Raw genomic sequence first — 17,066 nt, forward strand, 5'->3', positions numbered from 1 at the left:
CTGTAAGGACCAAAAGTGTCAAAATGGCTAAAGAATTAAATGGGTTGGAGTTAGCAAGTTTTTAGAAAAGGGACCAAAGTTTTCAATTCCTTAAAGTTTTGTGGCCAAACTTTGAATATTAAAAGGTTCCAAAAAATGTAAAAATTTTAATTGCAAGGACCAAAAGTGTCAAAATGGCTAAAGAGTGAGGGGCAAAGTTGACAAAAAACATGATGTAAAAGTTTTGACTGTAAGGACCAAAAGTGTCAAAATGGCTAAAGAATTAAAGGGGTTGGAATTAGCAAATTTTTAGAAAAGGGAGCAAAATTGTCAATTCCTTAAAGTTTTGTGGCAAAACTTTGAATATTAAAAGGATACAAAAAAAATGTAAAATTTTTTATTGTGAAGACCAAAAATATCAAAATGGCTAAAGAATAAAGGACAAAATTGACAAAAAAAACATGCTTCTTTATTAGTCCTAACTTTAAACATCTTTTATATATATATATATATATATATATATATATATATATATATATATAATGGTTTCTTTAAATAATATGTTTTATAAAATTATATTTGTTTTATAATTATTAAAAAATAAAACCTTTAAAAAATGATGACATTGAAATATTGTGGTGTTATAACATAATATAATTTACTACAATTATGTTATAATTTGAAGGATGATGTGTCATTTGAAGTGATAAGTTTTTGGTGTTATAAGACCGGTAGGTACGATACCACAAACCACCATAAATTTTAGTTTATCACGTCAGCATTACATCATTTTCACTCGCCTTCTTTAATCACCCTACAAAACTAAAAGGAAATCATACTACACCCACCAACCCACCACATAGCACATTTTTATACACAAAGTACTACCGTTGGGAGTGTGTTTGCTTTCTCGTATCGTGTTCACCGCACCACCACCGTAACACGTCACCCTTTGTAAGGTTAGGCTGCGTACCGTCCGGTTTAACATGATGTCGATACCCACTGACTTTAGATAGGACTACCGGATGCGCTTTGTATTAGAAGTAGCTATTTGATGTATATCTACTATGCAGGGCGTGAAAATAATTATTATTTCAACATGTGGCTTTTTGTTTGAAATTGAATGACATATAGGCCAATCTACTCACGTTCTATGGTCAGGATCTCTCTCTCTCTCTCTCTCTCTCTCTCTCTCTCTCTCTCTCATACTACTACTACTACTAATAATAATAATAATAATAATAATAATAATAATAATAATAATAAGTCATTAGGGAGAAACAGGTGAGAATATTTTTCCAAAATAGAAACACAAACATCTCAAAATAGAAACACAGACATATGCGTTTGTACTTTGTATGTATATGAGAACATTTTGCCAAAAAAAAGTGATTTTATCTATTTCTAGGGAGAAACAGGTGAGACTAACTCGATTTTGTGAAAAGTTAAAACTTAGATGAAAAGAGATTAGCTTGTTACCAGGTTTTCTTCTTCGTTGCTGAAAGAGCGAGCCATGAGCCAGGTTTAGATAGCACCACAATCACCTTGAGATAATTGCTATAGGTTATTTAGGGAGATTTTTTTTGAACGCATATTTTTGCTATTGGTTATAAAGGAGTTCAAGGTGACTAAGGATGCAAATATTAGCCACAGAAGTTAAGGATGCAACCAACCACGTACAAACGGAATCAATCACTCAAAAGATTGATACAATTGACGTCACTTTTTCTTCCACGGGGCCAACACGTATTTCTCGATGGGATTGGCTAAAAAAACACCCCATTTTTTCATATAGACATCTTATTTGATTTTTAAGATATTTTATTGGTTGAATTTGCATTGTTTTAAAAAAAAAATTATAAATAGTTTATTATAGGTTGACTTTTAATAAAAGTTTTCATAGGATGTCTAAGGGTGTCAATTTAGCAACACCCTTCCCGATCCACATTACGCCCCATTTTCTTAGAACAAAATCACCTAGGTGTGACCTCAGTTCTGGAACCGAACAGTAAAGAACTGTAACCATGAAACCGACAACTGAATTTTTGATATGGAAAGAGAATCAAGAATCCAACCGAAATCATGTTTAATGTTGGGTTTTTAGCCTATAAGTAGATAGCTAGCCCATCTTACTTTTAACCCACATCTCATTTAGTATATATATATATATATATATATATATATATATATATATATATATATATTAGGAAGTAAAGCAGATAACTAGCAAAACTATAAGCATACATGACACAATATTTACGTGATTCAGTTAATGTGACCTACGTCCACTGGTGGGAGGGGAGTATTCTCTCCAATTGATCCAAATGATTTTTCATCTTGAGAACATGAGTGCTCACATTTCAGGTTTCCTCCATTTTGCAGGCATGAAGGGCTAGAATAGTTTCAAATCTTTCAGTCATTGCTTGTTGACCAAACATCTGCTTGAGATGTTCAATCATGTCAAAGGCAGTGAAGAGTTCCATATCCCGCTAAAGATCAAGAATCATTGTGGAAAACATAAGGCATGACACATCAAGTTAGTCATCTATATGCTTAAGCCATCCATCATGTGCAGCCTTTGGAATAGAGGGGGGGTTCTTTCGGGACTTGTGATTCAAGGGCATAGTCTTTCTTTTCTTGTTTCAAAACGATTCTTAAATTTCCATGTCAATCCAAAAAGTTGGAGTGACCCAATTTTTCTTTGTCAAGCATTGATCGAATGTTCATTGAGTGGTGGTGTCTTACAGTAGTTGGTGGAGTCATCTACAAAATTTTAACAAAGTTTTACTTAGTATTTTATTCTTTAAAAATAATACATTTTTGTTTCCAAAAACATTATTTATTTAAAGTATAGGATCTACGTTGCAAATTAAATAAAAGGTTAGGTGACATTTATCCCACTTACTCAATTTTAACAAGGTAAATAGTTTTTATTAATTACATCATTTATAATTCCTAGATGTATGAGACCCTTAACAATCTATTTGTTAATTTGACATGTTTGGTCTTATCTATGCATCAGAACACTCTTGCTTAGGTGACCTTTATCACAAGAGGTTTCCAATCAAGTCATCTAAGTATAGAAACTTATATAATTGGCATATAACTTGGTTATAGAAATCGAAAAAAATACTCTGGTAAAAAAAAAAGATAACACAAATGGTTAGGTATCCTTTTTTCCACAAGCATTATACAAATGGTGTGCAAATGATTCTAAAGTTGGATGGCATAGACTTGCATTTGAAAAATGGATTGAATGTTATTCTATGTTAAAACATGTGATATCATGATAATTTCATGCATCTAATTAATCATGGTGTCAATTTAAAAAAAATCACATTTAAGGTTCAAATATAAAACCCGATTTTATATTTTGACCGGTTCAATTTTAACGCTAATATCAAAATATTATGTAATGCTCGATATGTCAGGTAATGTTAATTAATTAATTAATTTCTTTTATTTGTACTTTTCGACCCTGGTACGTTGGGCGTACATAAGGTACGTCGGGCGTACTACGAAACATGCATGAGACGAGGTATTCCCCTGGTATGTTGGGTGTACCCATTCGTACGCAGGGCGTACGTTAGTCAGGGGAAAACCCTAATTTTTAGGGTTTGCATCCTATTTAAACACATTAAATCCCCCAAGCTTTCACCTTATCAGCCTCATTTACCTCTTTTGAGCTATACCTCGAAACCCTAACCCATTTCTCAAGAGATTGACCATTAAGTGTGTGTTTTTGGTGTGTGTGGTGCATGTTTAAGAAGAAGTAGACTTGTAGAGAAGCATTGGACAAGTGGGAGCTTGTAGATCTAGGGATTATTCACTTTTTCCAGCTTATTGGAGGTATAAAGTCTGAACGTTGCTCATCCTATGTCTAGATCTAGATTTGGGGAAGATTTTAGCATATTTTGGTCCCATGGATGAACTTTTGTGAGTAAATGCTACTCCAGATGTTATGTGATGTTTCTTTTGATGTTTATGAAGTCCTTTATCCATATAGCTTGCATCTTGATGGTTGTAGATCAACCATACATGAGTTAGTGATCACTTAATGGAAGTAAAATGCTAAATCTATGGTTTGAGTCCCATTAAGACATGCAAAGGAGTAAAGTTTCCAACTTTATTGTTTAGGACGTCCCAAGAGAGCTAGATCTGAAGTTGGATGTTAGGTCTTAACAGATTAAGACCTTAAAATGAGACTTTGGCCAACTGGGGCATACGCATGGCGTACGCTGAACGTACGCACCTAGGATCCCAATCCGTGTGTAGCACTTGAGTACGTCAGACGTACTAGTGGTACGCTTAGTGTATTTACCATGGAATTTTTGGGCTTTTAGATTTCGGGCCACCTTGGACTCTAGGGTTTTCGGCCTTTGTTGGGCCACAAGTATTATGAGTTGGGCCTTTTTGGATTTCGGCCCATATTGGGCTTTGAGTATCTTTTGGACCTTGGGCTAGTATGGATTGCCCAATAAGGGAAGGGTAAAGCAACCTTTTTACCCTAGGAGTCGGGATTTTGAATTTGGACTATCGAGTTAGGTTAATGACCTAATTGCTAATTAGGGTTCTATTATTTGTGATTTAGTGTGAGGATTTTGCGATTCAGCAGCTCGAGTATGGTTTGTTTATCTTCAGACCGAGGTGAGTTTCTTTCACTGTACTCGTGTGTAACGCCCGTAGATTAGGGCTAGTCAATTTAGAGACGATAAGCGTCAAAATGACTTTTTGATGGAAGATTATTTAGAAGGATTAATCTTAACTAAGTTATAGTATATGTTACAAGGATTCCGTACATATAAAGAACGCCGAAATCCGAGTTATAACGAAGAAGTTATGACCTGTCGAAGTTTCGCGACAGAACCGGCACAACACAACGCGACGTAAATAGTGAATTTATGTTAGAGAGATATTTGGCCTAAGCAATCTAAATGAAAGTCGTAGAATACGTTAAACCGCGAGCGTGCATAAAAAGAACGTCTAAATCTGACTTCGTATGAGGAAGTTATGATTTTTCGAAGTTTCGGCTTAGCAGTGTACAGCCCGAAGTTCGAATATGAGATCGAGCGATATTTAGCCGAAACAATCTAAATGAGAATTGAAGATCTCATCGATAGTAGTGCAACGACGGAAAGACAGACAAAAACGGACGTCAGACGAAGGAGTTATGAGTTTATAACGGCCCTATAAATAGATTTGAAGGGCAGGCCGTTTGTGGTTGCCAAATCTCTTCTCTCTCACCCATATTACCTCGATTTACATGCAAAGAAGTACACCCGAAGCCCTGGTATCATTCCCGAGACCCAAAGCAAGTCCCGAAGCCCGAAGATCCCGAGAAGAAAAGAGTTTCCGAGCCGAAGCTCTGCCCGCGAGAAGCCCGGTGTGTGAAGATCTTCTAGTTTCACCGAAGAAATACTACTCTTAGAGCCGTAGTGCTGCCCGATCATCTTCTGATCAAGTGAGTGTGTAGTTACTTTCTTCTACCGCATAGATATGAAGTATTTGCTATGAAATACGTGCTATGTGTTTATACGTTGTTTGTTTACTTGAGATGGTTGTTGGAATGAATGTTCTATACAGTTTTTTAAATAAATTAAACCATATATGTAATTTATATCTACGAATATGTCGGGTAAAACATGGGTAGATAAGTGATGTGGTATGAAAGATGTTATAGATAATCTTAGCAGATGCGCTTAATAGTGAATGTCATAATCCTAGCAGATGCGCTAAATAGTAAATGTCATAATACTAGCAGATGCGCTTATAGAATAATCCTGGCAGATGCGCTTATAGGATAAGGTCGGCAGATGCGCCAAATAGTGAATGTCATAATCCTGACAGATGCGCTTAAAGGATAATGTTGGCAGATGCGCCAAATAGTGAATGTCGTAATCCTGGCAGATGCGCTTAAAGGATAATGTTGGCAGGTGCGCCTAATAGTGTATGTCGTAATCCAGGTAGTGGCGCCTAATAGTGAATGTCGTAATCCTGGCAGAGGCACTTAGAGGATAAAGTTGGCAGATGCGCCTTATGTAGCAATGGATTTTGTGCCAATTCCTTAGGTCAATCCTTAGGAATGAATGAATGAAGGATAGTTGATTCTTAGGGTAAAACCTTAAGAAATAAAGAAGATAACGGGGATGGGTAATTGGGTTGATGGTTTGATGATTAAATATAATAATTATATTATTGCGCGTTGAAAACCCTATATGCTCACTAGACTCCCAAGCCTGACCCACTCAGTTTTCTTTGTATTACAGGTAATGGCACAAGAGTATAAGTCAGATGACTTGACGAGAGATTTTGGATTATAGACCAGTAGTTATAAATAACTGTTGTAAGGTCTGTATTGTAGTGTTTATGCTTTTGGTCTGTATCGGAACATGACATCCCGAGATTTTGTTATTTAATGAAAATACATTTCTTAAAAGAAATGCTTTGATAAATGGTTATCATATTTTGTTTTTGGGACAAATTCCGCAACTGTTTTCTTTAAAATAATACTCTGATTTATAAAACAAAGCATAAACAAATCAGTCTTTTCTGGCCGTGAAAATGGAGATGTCACATCGTGGGTCGAAGGCACCAATACCGGCCCCCTGAATTATGTTTAGAGGATGATAGTTGTCTTTTTGACAATGTCCTGTTATGCTTGTATGTGCTTGTTGTCTCTGTGATTGTTGCTGTTATCATTGTATGCTAGTTGTAGGGGTGAAATAGACCCGATATCGGTTGAAAGAGACCGAAGAGGGTGAAATATACCCAGTACCGATTGAAAGAGACTGAAGGGGGTGAAATAGTCCCAGTTATGTTTTGACTATTATGTATGTATGGTATGGGGTATTTTGGGGAAGCTTACTAAGCTTTGTGCTTACGATTTTTAGTTTATATTTCAGGTACTTCCAGCCGGAAAGGGAAGGGCCCGACTTGATCGCCCCACATCTGCCCATGTTTTCCGCATTATGTGATTTTAGGATTTTATAATATGATATTGTTTCACTATGATACACACTTGGTTGTTTTGACATGATTATTGGATGTTTTGGAATGAATTAAAAATGAATTTTTTATCTGAAATTTTGGGATGTTACAAGTTGGTATCAGAGCCTTGGTTTAAGGGATTCGGGCATACTATCGGGTGTTGGATTAGGTGTCTAAGCCCATAACTATAATTGGTATATACTTGAATTGATAGTAGCACAGTCCTCTTGGGTTGCCTTCATACTAGCAACTTGATAGGATGATTAATTGAGAGAGAGGAAGAATTTATTATTTGGAATAATAAATTGAAATAAATGATTTATTAATGTATTTTGGAAATAATATATTAATTAGAAATCATATTATTAATTAATATTTAATCAGAAATTAATTTGAAATTAATTTGAAATTAATTTTGGAATTAAAGGAATGAATTAATAGTGCAGGGGTTGTTTTGCAGTTTATTGATAGTTGTGGAATTTGGCTCTTGGACCATACTAGGAGGGATGGACGAAATTCTCTAGGGAAGGCCCTAGAAATTTCGTTCATGGCCTTAAGGGTGAGGATCCATGAGCTGCTTAGGCCTTAAGCAAAGGGATTAGGGTTTCCTTATCTTAACCCTAGCTTTGGCCCTAAGCAACCAACAACTACATAAAGGGCATAACCACTTATGGATTTCGGCTATGTTAGGCTTCCTAAACCCTAAGAAGAGCCGAAAATCATATCCTCCTCCTTCTCTCTCACATCATCCTCTTGCTTAGTGTGTTTGTGAGCCATTAGAGGTGTTACACTTGTGACACTTGCTCTCAAAGTTAAAGATCTTCAAGGAATCCATTGTTATTACAATATAACAATAAAGGTATGTTTCTTAACTTCATTTTATAGCCAATTTTGAAAATTATGCATGCCTTCTAGGATTTCTTGTTTTGTGTTCAATGCTCGTATGTCTAATAGTGAAAACATAGATCCTTCAATTAGGGTTGTGTGCACACATATGATTGTTTGCTATGTATAAAACCTATTAGTGGTATCAGAGAGTATGATTTTGTTGTCAATTAGATTTGGTACAATATATTGAACTAGACAAAATTAGGGTTTATGGCTATTAAACCCTATGCCTTGTGATTTTCGCAATTTAGGGTTTATAACCCTAGGTTTTCGAAAATTACAAAGGTTTTTCAAACCCTTTCCTTTGGCCACATTGGAGTCGAAATCTAGGTTTTCCTAACCCTAGGGTTTTTAATAATTAGGCAAGGTTGAAAGCCTTGCCTTCCACTCCAAGTAGAAGATTTCGAAATCTATTGGATTATTGAGTAGGTTGTTATTTTTGGTAATTATCTTGCTAATTGTTTAATTGGGTAATTATGGATATCCCTACCCATAAATTTCAAAATCCATTGATTAGGGATTAGATTAAGTTAATCTGCTTAATTTAATAGATAATCCTTATGTGATTTAATAATTTAATTAATTGTTTGATTTTGGATAATTATTAAATCAAGGTTTTTAATATTTAAAATTTTAAATTAAATAGTTTTGATTTTTGAAAATTTTAATTAAAATTAAAAACCCTAGTATTTTGAAAAGTTTAAAATACATCCTTATGGATGTTATTAATAATTTAATTAAGTGATTAATTAAAAGATAATTAATAAATTCATAAAAGTTTTAAATTTAATTAAATTAAAAGTTTAATTTATTAAAAGATTAAACCCTTAATATTTTAAAATGTTTTAAAATACACCTTATACTATATATATAATTAAAGGTTTAATATACATTATATGTATAAGACTAAGTCAGTCAAACCGCTAGTACGCATCATTCACGAAGTCGATCTATAAGGGGAGTTTAAGGAAGCGGCCTATAAAATGACCGTCATTGGGTATCCACTCCTACCCACCGCTCCCTTGATTGGTGGAGGGTCGTTAGCCGAACGGGTTTGATAGGACATAATGTCATTAAAAGTATAATGATAAAAGTAACTAAATTATTTTCTAAAATCACATTCTTAGTTACTTTAGGAAAAATATGAATTTGATGATAACCCATGAAATTGCACATTGCACCTTATTGGTCGTTAGTGGAGCGTGTGTGGTTAACCGGTACACTAATATGGGACTAATATTGTTGGCAATGGGTGTCCCGTAAATTATCATTGAGTTAATGGAGCGCGTGTGGTTAACAGGCACGTTAATTTCAGATGATAAATGACATCGAGAGTACCAAGCTAATTTTCATGGTTATTCACATCTCGTTTGTGATCCTCGGCATCCCATTCACAAAAGTGGGAGCATAATCGAGATTAAACATGCCATTGAATAGTTCGATGAATCTCAAAAGATCTAGGAGTTTCATTAGATTGAAACTAGTAAATGCTTACCTACCTAAAATAGATTCGAATCTGATTACGGTGTCCCTCTTCAGAATTTGAATCGAAAATATGGGTCCTAGCCTTAATTCAAAAATTTTGGGTTATTAATTAAGGATTAAATGAATCAACTAACTTGAATTCTTTTCTTCCTTTATAGATGTCGAGTCAAGACAACAATAGTCTTCCTCATCTTTCTGGAAATGGTTTTCCTTCTCAATCTGAAGATGATCTTCCACTTGTTGATCAAGGTGAAAGAATGTTCCCTTCTTCAAATGGTGGGACTGGAAATCATGCTTCTCCAACTCTTCCTCCACCTCCTCTAGTTATTCTCCCCAACCCACGATTTCATCAACTTGAACAGTTCAAAGTTACTCAAGCCCTATTGGCATGTAAACATCAAGATAGAGAGTATGTGTGTGCTCATGTTCTGAGAATGAAATCGCACGTTGACAAACTAGGGATGCTAGGTTTCGTTTTCTGCAACAACCCCTTATTTTTCGAGTCAATAAAAGTCAAACCCTTTAAATTATAAAGACTCGAACACATTAGAGGTGAGTTCATACCCCTACGTTTTCACTACTTTTCAATGTTTTTAGGGGAGGGGGGGGGGGAATACAAGTAAAACACAAGGAATCTTGTGTTAGCATACAAACGATTTCAAACGATTTCAAATCACTTGCAACTGCATCAAAACCGTTTTAACTACTGCATTATATCAAATTACATTATTAGCCCTTCTGTAACATGTTGAGCAAAAGGGTGATTTTCACAAATCTTGAATACTGATTTATACTCACTATTAAATTGCAAGGGTTTTCAATTCATAACAGAACATACATACAAACTATAATAGGTATAGTTTGGGGAACACCACACTATTTTGCCAAGTACAACACATGATACAAAAACATACATTTAAACTATAATAGGTATAGTTTATGGAACACTACTTTATTCCATTATTTCAAGGATACACTACTAAAATAATTATTTAAGTATAATTATTTTACATTACAAAGTACACTACTACAAGGTAATACATATAGTTTCAAGTACAAGAGAACACTACTACACTACACGTAAACTAGTTAATACATGGTTGTGAGGCACTACTTCATTGTACCCACCAGGGTACAGGGCTAAATCCTATAAATTATAACAAGAGTCTCCTGGAGGGAGAGCATGAATTTGTGTATAGAACTATACTGGACTGACAATCCCGCACCGGAGCTGCAAGCAACAGCTAGGCCGGCAGGCCTGGGATGACAAATGTCATAACATTCCGACGCCTGAAGAACGCCATAGAGGTCACTAGGTCATGTCAAGCATAATTATATGAAACTCACAATAGTATTAACTAAAACATTTGTTTACGGGATTAATATTACTTCAATGGTTTTATTTTAATTAATGAAACTACAGTACACTACTATACATTACAGCTGGTGGTATCCAGGCTTTCATACAAAGGTTTTCATACAGTACACTACTATACATTACAGCTGGTGATATCCAGGCTTTCATACAAAGGTATTGATACAGTACACTACTATACATTACAGCTGGTGGTATCCAGGCATTCATACAAAGGTTTTCCTACAGTACACTACTATACATTACTGTTGGTAGTATCCAGGTTTTCATACAAAGGTTTCATAACGAACATTACTACGATACACTACTTTCCTAGTGTCGAGTACACTAGTACTACATACAGTGTAGGGAAAACATACATGATATGGTTTTATTCATTAATAAGACTACATATACTATTACAGAGAGCAGTAACAACCCGTTATTTTTTCGAGTCAATAAAAGTCAAACCCTTTAAATAAAGACTAGAACACATTAGAGGTGAGTTCATACCCCTACGTTTTCACTACTTTTCAATGTTTTTAGGGGGGGGGGGGGAAATACAAGTAAAACACAAGGAATCTTGTGTTCGCATACAAACGATTTCAAATCACTTGCAACACATCAATACCGTTTTAACTACTGTATTATATCAAATTACATTATTAGCCCTTCTGTAACATGTTGAGCAAAAGGGTGATTTTCACAAATCTTGAATACCGATTTATACTCACTATTAATTAGCAAGGGTTTTCAATTCATAACAGAACATACATACAAACTATAATATGTATAGTTTGGGGAACACCACACTATTTTGCCAAGTACAACACATGATACAAAAACATACATTTAAACTATAATAGGTATAGTTTATGGAACACTACTTTATTCCACTATTTCAAGGATACACTACTAAAATAATTATTTAAGTATAATTATTTTACCTTACAAAGTACACTACTACAAGGTAATACATATAGTTTCAAGTATAAGAGAACACTACTACACTATACGTAAACTAGTTAATACATGGTTGTGAGGCACTACTTCATTGTACCCACCAGGGTAAAGGGCTAAATCCTATAAATTATAACCAGAGTCTCCTGGAGGGAGAGCATGAATTTGTGTATAGAACTATACTGGACTGACAATCCCGCACCGGAGCTGCAAGCAACAGCTAGGCCGGCAGGCCTGGGATGACAAATGTCATAACATTATGACGCCTGAAGAACGCCGTAGAGGTCACTAGGTCATATCAAGCATAATTATATAAAACTCACAATAGTATTAACTAAAACATTTGTTTACGGGATTAATACTACGTCAATGGTTTTATTTTAATTAATGAAACTACAGTACCCTACTATACATTACAGCTGGTGGTATCCAGGCTTTCATACAAAGGTTTTCATACAGTACACTACTATACATTACAGCTGGTGATATCCAGGCTTTCATACAAAGGTATTGATACAGTACACTACTATACATTACAGCTGGTGGTATCCAGACATTCATACAAAGGTTTTCATACAGTACACTACTATACATTACTGTTGGTAGTATCCAGGTTTTCATACAAAGGTTTCATAACGAACATTACTACGATACACTACTTTCCTAGTGTCGAGTACACTAGTACTGCATACAGTGTAGGGAAAACATACATGATATGGTTTTATTCATTAATAAGACTACATATACTATTACAGAGAGCAGTAACAAACATACACTTTGGTCTTAAGGCCTAAGACTACTTTTCATTACTAAAGAAAATTTTGGATTTTATGGAGGAACATGTTAACACATTTCAAGGAACAATAACAAGTTTTCCATCGCAAAAACATACTTATGAACTCACCAACTTAAATGTTGATACACTTTACAAACCACTTGTATTCTCATGGAACCGGTAGACAGGTACAGCCGCAAGTTTTGAGAAGACGGAGCTTTTAGAATCGCGTCTTTTATACTTTCGCTATACATTTTTGATGTCATACAAACTATGTATTGAACAAATGTAAATACTATATTTTATCAATGTAATGGTTGTGTTTTTTTTATTACTATTATGCAACTGTTGTGATACTGTACATGACGTCCTCCGCCCTCGAACGTTTCCGCCGTTCCGGTTTGGGGATGTGACAGATTGGTATCAGAGCATTGTTTATAGTGAACTAAGTATATCAAACCTTACAAGATATACCACTATAAACACAATGGGGCCAAAGTGCTATGACTAAAAGTATACTTTTAAAATATAAGTATTTTATAAGAAGTATACAAACATACATACATACCAGAAACAATATCACAGTAAGAACTATACAAAAGTATTTAGAGGTTGGACACTACAGTTAAACCTGGACAGTTATGTAATTATATCTGGGATAAATATAGCCTGATCAACTATATTTATTTGAGATATGACCAACATGTGTTTGGGAGTGATAGTGGTGTTGCAGCAAGTCTAAAACTTACCAACAATACATACAAAAGAAAACTCTAGAACCAAACATGAAATTAAAATACTATAGGAGTATTTTATGATTCTACAACACTAGAACAAGAGCATTTAGACCTTGATAGTTATACATAATTCATATACACTAGGTGACAATAGAGGGAACCAGTGTGAGTCATGCTATACAAATTCCTTACAAGTGTTGCTATAAATGAAGTTGGCGATTGTTTACTTGTATTAGTAGACTTCCACTGTAAATCGCTTAATAGAACACTGTAACAGTCAGGATAAGATATATCTTGTTCATTATCACCTGACTCATGACCACTATAGAGGACTTATCATCATTTTCTATTAAGTCATTATAGAGAAAGATGCCTCCAAAGAAGTCCAACAGGAACAAAAAGAACCAGTCAACAAATCCACCACCTCCACAGTATGACCCTACTGTCTTCCAAGCAGCAGTTGTCGCCGCCGTGTCAGCCGCCATGTCGCATATCAATGCAAGCGGCACTAGCGGGTCAGGTAGTGGTGCCAACCCTCTTAACCACGGGGATAGTCAGGGACACCTAAGGGAGTGTTCCTCACTACTATAAAAATAGCCTTTTACGACGCACAATGCGTGTCGTAAAACGCTCAGACGATGCGCAAATGCATGTCAAGGAAGGCCCTGTCATAACGAGAGACGACACGCTTTTGCGCGTCGTCTATTTATGACGCGCAGTTACGACACACATTTACGACGCGCAGTTACGACATACATTTACGACGCTCATTTACGACACGCAATGCGTATAATGGAAGGCCATGTCATAAAGGAAGACGACACACATTTGCGTGTCGTAACCTTACGACGCGCGTTTAGGTCACACATTGCGTATCATTAAAGTCCCTGTCATAAATGAAGATGACACGCATTTGTGTGTCATAAAATTCAGCAACCATTTACGATATGCATATACAACGTGCCTTTACGATACTCATTTACGCATAATACAAAAATATATAAACAAATATATACCAAAACAATCAATTTCATCCAATAACATCATGTCAAAAAATTGTAATACATTGATATTAAGGGGATCTGATTTTACATTGTTATTAAGAGGTTTTCCCTAACTATATAACCTAATACTACATTGCTATTAAGGGGCACCTTGTTTCAGATATCATGTCAGAAAAATCCTCCATATCATTTGTTTGCCTCCTGGTGTACTGGGCTGCTGTCCAACGGGCGTGGATGGAAAGTAATGACTTGAACATTAGCTGAAAACTCACAATTCTAGTGAAAACTCATGAACTCACAATTCTAGTTAAAAAACAACATCCTTAGGCTTCTCCAGTGAACGAAAGTGTACAACCTATGCAATTTACAGTATTAGATAATGCAACAAAATAAAAATAAAAAAAATCATGAGGATTCCCATATAATATGATGGTGTACCTGACGATTGTGAACATACTCAAGAAAAGATGGAACATCAGGATATCAATATGGTTGTGTAATTGGTTTATCCTTAAGAGGTTTCTGAAAGCACATGATGCCCCCATCTTCAAGCTATAAAGCAATCACATAATGGTGATTAAAGAAAGGAAGAAAGTGCAATGATGATGTCAGAAAGATTGCAATTGAAAAGGAGATACCTGACTACCCCGAAAAGTTAGCATCTTGTAAATATGTTCACACATAACATTGGGTTCAAACTTGATTTCCTGGATGCAAGGGAGAATATGAAGGAAACAACTTAAATGATTCAGGAAAATGTAACATTTTTATATAAGAAACAAACCTCGAATAGTTTAATTTCTTCATCAAGTGCAAATCCAGCCAGTTCATTGAGCTTTGCCACGATTTCTATTGGCTTTTCTAGTGCCCTTCACAAAAACCTCCCAACATACCTGGTATGTAAAAAAAAGATTCAAAATAATCAGAGAGAGAGAGAGAGAGAGAGAGAAAGAAAGAGAGAGAGATAGAGAGAGAGAGAGATAGATAGAGAGAGAGAGAGAGAATTAGAGCTTTCCCCTTTTAGTCTTAACTTAATACAAATTTGCGCTCATTTTTATTTTTTTTCTATGTCTTCACGTGTTTTGCCTTTTTTCATATATTTTCTTAAATGTCATTTATCAAGACAATAAATGTTTTTACATTCAACATGTGACATTTTCTTTTGATGAGATTCCAATGTTTTTAAAAGGTATTAGCAATCATACCATGCGATAGATTGTCGTCTAGATAGTAGCAAGTCACAAGTTCTTAGATTTTTTAATTCAAGGAAGCATCGAGCAAAGATCAAGTATCTGTTGCATCAAGAAAATATAATTATTAATCCGAAGATTTATAAATAAAGAATAAAACCCATTTTCTTGCTTTTATTTGGAGCAGAAGAAAAGCTAACCTTCTCAGTCAAAGGTTCTCTGCCCCAAGGCTGATTCTGTTCTATGTACTCAAATAACAACCTACTCTAAGTGGTGGCAGAATCACTATCATCACTAGACATTATTAAGCTCACATACTCTTCTCATGTTGTCCAAAACCTGCAAATTAATTATTATAAACTTGTAAGAAACAAATTCATTATGATTACAAATAATGTACATTGTACAAGCCTTGTTTATGCCTCTAACTTGTTTGAGTCACCAATAAGAATGACATGTGCACTTTCTTTTGCAGCAATTAAACTAGGTAGTGATATTCCATCTCCAAGATGCAGATAAACGTTATGTTGAGATTGAATAATTGATAATCAATTAATCATAAACAGAACACATAATGAATCATGATTTATCTAAAACAAACAAGCTAAAATGATGTAAAATGTTTATGTTTAAGTTTCGAAATTACCTCAACTAGAATAACACTACATGGCCGCATAAACACCCTGTTCTTGCATTCTCATCACATCATAAACCAAACCTGTTTCAGCAAAGCAGATTACAACATTAGATTCAGCAAAATCAGAACAAGGTGCATATGTTGACTTAAACTAAAACCATATTATCAATCAACTGACAACTGTATCCAAATGCATACTATAGATAGAAAATTGTACGCTAAAATAATTGGATCAAAAAACCCCTTTAAACATGGACATAAAAAAACCAATAAGTAAGGACGATTCAAATAGCTGTAAAAACATGTGAGTGTCTGCATATTGACTTGTACAGTTGTACCTAATAGTCTTAATTTCAAGACTTTTATGCAGCCATTAATATAAGATGGTATTGTAAATTTTGTAAAAACACGTGAAAACTCAAAATCACTAATAGGTAATAACCTCAATTTATCAAAAAAAAAAAAAGATTGATTATTGTAAATTTTGTTTCTACAAAAGATCAAATCTTGCAGAAGCGGGATCTTTGACTCATCATCTTGTTTATACAAATGTAATTGTAAGGCATGTTATAATTTAATAACTGTGGGTGGAGAATAAACTTACCGAATACCGACTTGTAACTCATGAAATTCCACAGGGTACACATTTTCTAAATGCATTGGATTAATTTGGTTTTGGTGATATTCAAAATCAACAACCAATCACTTTCTATTGAAGCATATATACACACAATTCAGAAATAGGTCAGTCAAACCTAGATACATTTAGTCTAAAGCTCCAAGTCTAGAATCTTTTTATTTGGATTTTTCATGTTGGGGAAAAGGAATACCTGCAAACAACCCATTTCATATGAATACAGATCGTTGACCTAGGGTTTCATCGTAGATGGTGAGCACGAAGGAAGATTGATGGGTACGAATTTATCATCACCAAGTAAAAAATATGCAGATAGAAGACATGAATTAGCCCATCTCCAAAACGAAGGATTTATGCTAACGGGTTCAGGTTCAGGTCCAAGTCTTCATCTTGTAGCGGTGGATGCAGGGGTGGCTGAGCAGTTGATGCGGGC

The 17,066-nt window shown here is 34.9% G+C and overlaps 2 protein-coding genes across 11 annotated transcripts in view; one reads left to right on the forward strand and one right to left on the reverse strand.

The window, feature by feature from the left end:
• The window catches only part of LOC145124516 (3-hydroxyisobutyryl-CoA hydrolase 1-like), a 53,184-nt gene extending 51,536 nt beyond the window's left edge, over nucleotides 1–1,648 (reverse strand). For 4 of the 10 annotated variants that reach the window (XM_079059886.1, XM_079059891.1, XM_079059889.1 and 1 more), the window contains exon 1: nucleotides 1,459–1,633. Coding sequence is in view for 2 of the 10 variants with exons in the window: in XM_079059888.1 (XP_078916014.1) it covers nucleotides 1,459–1,494 (36 nt within the window). In the remaining 8 variants the exon portion in view is untranslated. Of the gene's footprint in view, nucleotides 1–1,458 lie in introns of all 10 variants that reach the window. The other 6 variants (XM_079059882.1, XM_079059883.1, XM_079059888.1 and 3 more) reach the window with 4 other exon arrangements.
• Nucleotides 1,649–13,534: 11,886 nt separating this feature from the next.
• Nucleotides 13,535–17,066, forward strand: part of LOC145127057 (uncharacterized) — a 96,772-nt gene continuing 93,240 nt past the window's right edge. The window contains exon 1 of the mRNA XM_079062308.1: nucleotides 13,535–13,685. Coding sequence (XP_078918434.1) covers nucleotides 13,535–13,685 — 151 coding nt within the window. The remainder of the gene's footprint in view (nucleotides 13,686–17,066) is intronic.

The sequence above is a fragment of the Lactuca virosa genome, chromosome 7, assembly GCF_052849685.1.
Source record: "Lactuca virosa cultivar CGN04683 chromosome 7, Lactuca_virosa_CGN04683_v6, whole genome shotgun sequence".
Classification (NCBI taxonomy): Eukaryota; Viridiplantae; Streptophyta; class Magnoliopsida; order Asterales; family Asteraceae; genus Lactuca; species Lactuca virosa.